This window comes from Pimephales promelas, chromosome 1, assembly GCF_988280905.1.
Source record: "Pimephales promelas chromosome 1, fPimPro1.hap1.1, whole genome shotgun sequence".
NCBI lineage: Eukaryota > Metazoa > Chordata > Actinopteri > Cypriniformes > Leuciscidae > Pimephales > Pimephales promelas.
This window is the reverse complement of record NC_142769.1, coordinates 42,173,603-42,180,388: the sequence shown is the minus strand read 5'-3', so window position 1 is coordinate 42,180,388 and position 6,786 is coordinate 42,173,603. Positions and strand designations below refer to the sequence as shown.

General features: G+C 44.4%; 1 protein-coding gene across 1 annotated transcript; it reads left to right on the top strand.

Moving 5' to 3' along the window:
- Window positions 1-854: 854 nt before the first annotated feature.
- Window positions 855-4,154, top strand: mex3b (mex-3 RNA binding family member B). Its single transcript, XM_039659941.2, has 2 exons — window positions 855-1,333; window positions 2,008-4,154. The coding sequence occupies exons 1-2, from the start codon at window positions 1,102-1,104 to the stop codon at window positions 3,372-3,374; spliced, it is 1,599 nt and encodes a 532-aa protein (XP_039515875.2). The 5' UTR covers window positions 855-1,101; the 3' UTR covers window positions 3,375-4,154.
- The last annotated feature ends 2,632 nt before the right edge of the window (window positions 4,155-6,786 follow it).

Genomic DNA, 6,786 nt, shown 5'->3' with positions numbered 1-6,786 from the left:
TACATTTATCTGGCTCCCAATAATTTGCAGTGGATTTGGCTTTATTGGCACCTCTCAGCCCGCATATGATCCGTACACACATCATGACAATGGATATGCTTTGAATGTTAGATATATGCTTTGTGAAGTGTCATGAACACTGTCTGAGAGTAAAGATGCTTTTGTTAGTGACCCAGTCGCAACATGGCTGGTCATAAGTTGGCAACATGATGGCAGCCATCAGCTTCACGTCGAACAAAAGTACATCATTTTAATGATGCTTCTCAAAAGTGCAGTTCATTTCTTTGTGTAAAACTTTATTTTACACACCACCTGTGTCCTAATAATAACAAGAGGATACAAATGATGCAGATTTACTGTTATACTGCCTGAACTGAAAATTTTCAGCATTTAAGTGCTGTTATTTGTCTTATTGCGGGAGGGTTTTTTTCACCTGACTGCAAGAAAAGCAAATCTCTAACCCACAAAGACCTCACAATGCTGATGACAGATCCACAACACCACAGAATATAGTCATGTAAACCAACGGCACTTTATTAACGTAGGCTACGTTTTAACCACACTGTTGGGTGAAGTACTATTATAAAAACGAGAAAGTTAAACAATAACTGTAATTCCCATAAAATGTGTTATGTTGCTTTTTAATAAGACCACAAAAGAAAAGGGCGGGCCGCGACGAGCCGTGGCTGAACTCGGTCACCCTCCCCTCTCTCTCTTCCATCCAGGATCTGTCCAATCAGCGCGGCGTATGCAAATCACAACACAGCGCAGCGTCTCTGCCCCGTCCGACCGGGGTGACGTCATGCGCACATATTCTCCGGTAGTGCCGCGTCTGGCTGCAGCGAGTCAGACAGCGAACAGAAACGAGCTGCTAGGGAGGGGTGCGCACTCGAAGGGGAATATTGCCACCACCGGCATTCCAGTCTCCGGGAATAACACTTATTGTACACCTCGGAATTGCACTGATTTTTATTATTTGGACACGAGGAAGAAAAGGACGCGCATTGAATTCGCACCCGTGGAGCTTTTTAAACCAGCCGTTCCCAGCTCAATCCCAGCCTCCTGTAAGTTTTCCCCTCTTTGTTTCCAGACCTATCCAAGATGCCTAGTTCGCTGTTCGCCGACATGGAGCGGAGCGGCAACGGCGGGCAGGGGGACGCCCTGGATGACCAAAGAGCCCTACAGATCGCCCTGGACCAGCTCTCCCTGCTCGGACTGGATAACGATGAAAATTCTCTGTATGACAACGAGCCCAGGAGAAAGAGCGTGAACATGACCGAGTGCGTTCCCGTTCCCAGCTCCGAGCATGTTGCCGAAATTGTCGGCAGGCAAGGTAATCATCATCATCATCATCTCGAATTAAATGTGTGCATGCGGCAATGTAGTATGGCGTTGTGTTATTGTGACATGTGGTCATCTGCATGTATGATAAACAGGGAATGTAGGTTATAGCCTATTTTCAACTGCACTGCCCTCCTGATGTCCGACCAAACAAAAGCAAGGGAGCGCTGACACACAACCCAAGCTTAACTACCTTTAATATGTCATCACAACATTCCTGTATATCTAGACTGAAGTGCCATTTTATTGAAGCAGCAGCGGCTCTTTCTTTCTTTGTCTCAGTGGACTTTGTTTACACTCCCTATATAGCCAATTGAGAATAGACTTCCTTAACCAGGAAACATCATTATATAGCCTGGATCTAGGTGACATCATGTTCAATGGGCTATCTGAGTGGTATGAAGGGACAGAGCAAGTTGTTGACAGTATGATTAAAGTGTTGCGTTGGGTCAGACTCTCTGAAAAATCCTGAATTCAGCATGCATTTTTTCCCCCTGTGCTATTTTTGACCCTGCATGTCAAGTAGACGAGCATGTGGTTTGAATTTATGCCGCACCAAAAAAAAACGACAAAATTGTTGTCCCCTAGACTGTGCGCTTGCATCTTTTTGTTTTGTGCCAGAATGTGTGTTTGCCTTGTCTTATTTTTGATTTCTCACAATTGTAGGTTGCAAAATTAAAGCCCTGCGAGCAAAGACCAATACGTATATCAAAACTCCAGTGCGGGGAGAGGAGCCAGTCTTTGTTGTGACAGGCAGGCGAGAGGATGTAGCCATGGCGAGGAGGGAGATCATCTCGGCGGCCGAGCACTTCTCAATGATCCGAGCCTCGCGGAACAAAAACAGCACCCTGAATGGTAACGCCACAGTGCCCGGCCCGCCCAATCTGCCCGGCCAGACCACCATTCAGGTGCGGGTTCCCTATCGGGTGGTGGGTCTGGTGGTGGGACCCAAGGGGGCCACTATCAAGCGCATCCAGCAGCAGACGCACACCTACATCGTCACGCCCAGCCGGGACAAAGAGCCCGTGTTTGAGGTGACGGGCATGCCTGAGAATGTGGACCGGGCCAGGGAAGAGATTGAAGCACACATCGCCATGCGCACCGGCGGCCTCATCGAGTTCACGGACGAGAACGACTTCCACGCCAACGGCACCGACGTGGGTTTCGACCTGCACGGGAACGCCAGCCTGTGGAGCAAGCCCAGCTCTAGCGTCACACCCACCTCCGGTCGCAAGCCTTTCTCCAACTACCGCAACGACAGCTCCAGCTCTCTGGGGAGTGCCTCCACCGACTCGTACTTTGGCGGCAACAACAGCAGCTCCCGCCTGGCCGATTACAGCCCGCCCAGCCCCGCCCTCAGCTACACTGCCTCCAGCAACGGCAACAACAACAACAACAACAACATCAACATGAACGCCAACGGCAATGGATTTGTCTACAACGGCGAGGTGATCTCGCCCGATTGCACTGACATGACCTTCGAGTCGTCGCCGGGATTCGACCCCACTCCTGTGCCGCCGGGCCTGATGTGGTCCCAGTACGAGCGCGCCAACGGCACCTCCGCCTCGCCGCCCGCTTATCCCGCCAATGCTTCCACGAATGCCAACGGGCTGCGCCGGGCCAACAACGGGGTGGGATGCACCAGCCAGCCCAGGTTGTCCCCACCCCTGCACCAAGCCAACGGCGCGGCGGAGCACCCCCTGGCGCGCCGGGTGCGCAGTGACCCGGGCGGCGGCACCCTCAGCTTCCCTGGCTACTCCCCGGCCCTCCCCGGACCCCATCACCCCGGCGTGCCCTCCGACTCCTCCATCTCCTCCTCCTCCTCCTCTTCCTCGTCGTCCTCATCCGGGACGAGCCGCAAGGGCAGTCGGGACTGCTCGGTGTGCTTCGAGAGCGAGGTGATCGCGGCCCTGGTGCCCTGCGGCCACAACCTGTTCTGCATGGAGTGTGCCAACCGCATCTGCGAGAGGAACGAGCCCAAATGCCCCGTCTGCCATGCTGCAGTTACTCAGGCTATACGTATATTTTCGTAAACAGCGACGACGACGACGACGAGGGCGTTGCTTCGTGAGACGTGTGTTATTGTACATGTATATATACATATGTATGTAGAGCTGCAGTATCCAAAAAAGGGACGGTGTAATTGTTCATAATGTACTGTAGCTCTGCTCGGGACAAATATTTTCAACATCTAATGCATGTTTTAAATATTAAAGCCTAGTAATCAATAGTTTTAGTCAACTGTACACAAGCGTTAATGAAGTAAGGACAGCGAGCAGGTACCGTAGTCAGTTTGCCGACTGTTAGCATAAACGAGCCTTTCGATTCCGCTGATCGAATGTACTGGTAGCAGACCTCGAGGTTGGGGAATCTGAACGGCTTCCTGACAGAGAGACTTACAGCGGTGGAGATACTGCAGCTTACACGATGGAACTCGTTTGAGGGAGAACAGCAACATATCCTACATATATATGTATAGATCAACCAGAAATTCCACAAGTTTTAAATATTCATGATGACATTAATACAGATTGAAGTATTTTATTCTTTTTTGACTTGAAAGATTATATTTCGTATTGCAAAGATGTTTACAGATATTTTAATTTAAGTTCAGTGAACTTTTTTGTAGCTGGGTTCAAATATCTTTTTATTTTTTGGTATGGCCTTACGGCAACGAACACTGTATTATTTTAATATCACTCGAAGTGCGGATGGCGATTCAGACCACGAAATGTGTATTTGCATCGAACAGTATTCTGTTGGGTTGGAGGGTTTCTAGGTTCAGCAAAAAAAAAAAAAAAATGTCTTTTGAATCTGTTTCACCCAGCATATTTTCTATTCAGTAATATAAAGCATATTTTATTCTATATTATTACGAAATGTCGAAATGTATGAAACTTAGTACGTTCGGAAAAAAAGGAACCGTTTAAGCTTTCTAAAAATTTGTATGAATTAGATTCCAGTGGGTATCACAGAGTTCTGTTCTGTTGCGCCACTATAGGTTTAGGATTTCTATTTTAATACGTTTGTTTACCACTTGTTTATGTATATTATGTAGGTGAAGTTACTTGAGCGTATATGTACTTTATTGAGCAAAGTTTAAAAACAAAGTATATTTTATTTTATGATAAAAGGCCTTTAACCTCATGGTCAAATACTAATATTATATTTGCTGAAACAAGATTTGAAAATGTATCAAGAGTTTTATTTTTCTGACATTTAAAGTTCTACATGACAAAGTAAAACTTAAGTAATGGTGCTACTTCATGTTTTTTTTAAGTATTTCTATATAAGTCCAATAAAATGGTACATGAACGAGACGTCTTGATTTGCTTATTATGGAAAAATCTGTGCTGTGTTTCTATTCTTTATGTGGCCTCGAAGCTTCCCTTTTGCTGGCTTAAATCATTTTAGAGATTTAAAAACACTACAGTGATGAAGAAATTGACATTTGTGATGTCATCAATATGGCATTGACGGTCAGGTGTTTAAAAGAGATTTATTATGCTTTTAAAAACTGTGTCTTGACACATTCGGGTCATGGGTTATGTTGATGTCAGAGCTTTAGTCATTAAGTAGTGTACATTTTTATGTTTTCCTTTCTTCAAATGCTGCTTTTTGACTTTCATTCCTCCCAGCAGCTTTTGCAGTGTCATGTGTTTTTTTTTTTTTTTTTTTTTTTTTGGTGGAAAGACTGACTGAGAATATTCCCTGCTTGTAGATAATAAATGGCCTTAATGATCAGTTTAAAATGGAAACATCCAAATGTTGGCTTCAGAAACCAGCCCTCATAAACCGTACTAGGAAACAATTCCAGCACTGGCAGAAAAGAGCTGACAAGTGTTGGACCTAAATGAAGAACACATGCCCTGTGTTGGGTTCACAGCTTGACTTCTTAGAAAGAAGGGAAGAAATACAGGAAGCAAATATTTTGTCGGGCAGGTCTCAGGTTGGGTTTTATTTGTTTTATGAGTTGAGGAGGAGAATGGAGTTGGTTGCCACAGGGTTAAATTCTTGGGTCAGAAGGGAGTGGTGGCACAATAATCTGAATGGTAATGGGTTGCTTGGCACATGGAGTAATAAATTAAGATTAATTCATTATTCATAGCTGATGAGCCTCCCTGCTGTTTTTATTTTTAAATGAAAGACGCATGGAGCTAAAACCATTATTTAAGACTGTAAAAACGGGGGTTAGAATTAATCATATATTAAATAATGTATCATATTATGATGTGTTATTAATATATTTTATGATAGGTGTTAGTTTGATTTAATTGAATGTTTTCTTTATATTTTTAACTACCAATCAAGGCATGAGTAATAGTTAAACATTATTGTGTTATGATTAATTATTCATATTATTAATATATGTTAACATATATAATATAAACAATGTAAATATATATATATATGGTAGGTGTTAGTTTGAATCAAAAAATTATTGTGTTTCATCCTTTCAATACTCCGATCCAAACTAAAAAATAGTGTTTTTAACCAAAACCTAATATTCACTGTTGGGCTGGGTAACATATTTTCCATCAAGCTGCATCACTGTAAATTCATTTTTGAAAGTATCCTTAAAATATCTAGAATACCAATAAATTATAGCTCCCCTAGCTAATCAAAACCACTGGATCCAAGTAGGAAACTGAGATTGGGAGCGGGGTGTCTGTGTTTCCCAGCAGCATTGGCTGGATGTGACGGTGACGATTTGTTGAAAGGAGGTCATTATCTATTTTTAAATCGCCAACTTAAGCCATTAGAGTTAGGAGCATGTCTGCAGAGTCCAGACCAGACTGCCGCGCATCGTTTCTGGCGTCTGCAAGCAAAAGTAAGCTTCCGACGTAATGCTTGTGTTTATAATTCAAGCTTGTGGCCCACAAAGAAGAGGAAGGGATTGATCCGTCTTTGTCTGCCCTGGTGCTCCTCGCTCTGTGTCTCCTCCCTCTCGTCATACAGTCATCTTTAATTCATGAGACACAGTGGTTGTCATTGTGCGCTGGAGTGGCTTGGCTCTCATTTGATTTGACTCCTGCCACCTGACAGTGCACTGCTGCTTGCTAACTAGCATCCTGGATTTCTGTCAGTGTGCACCATCTCACGTCCCCCGTGAGAGTGCCAGACACAGCTATTCCTGCTAACAGCCCTCCATCATCAACATATGTGCTGATGAACCTACACGTCCACCCAATGTGAACTGTAACAATTGTCCCGAAATTACCCCTTAAAGTCCCAGCGAAAGCCTTCGGAATAAAAAGAGCAATTGGTTACGACGATGAAAGTGATTCGCTGATGGGGAAACTATTCAAATGGCTGCAATAAGCCTCTGGGGATCGTACAACATTACCCGGGAAATGAAACGTCGGTGTTAACTCTGCCCAATGAAAACAATGAACAAACTTCTGAATGAGGAAGTTGTGCAAAAAAACAAACAAACAAACAAAA

Excerpts from the sequence above, each read along its gene's own strand:
- mex3b (XM_039659941.2), top strand. The coding sequence starts at position 1,102 with ATGCCTAGTTCGCTGTTCGCCGACATGGAGCGGAGCGGCAACGGCGGG. Across the intron at positions 1,334-2,007 it reads CGAAATTGTCGGCAGGCAAG|GTTGCAAAATTAAAGCCCTG; the intron begins GTAATCATCATC and ends TCACAATTGTAG.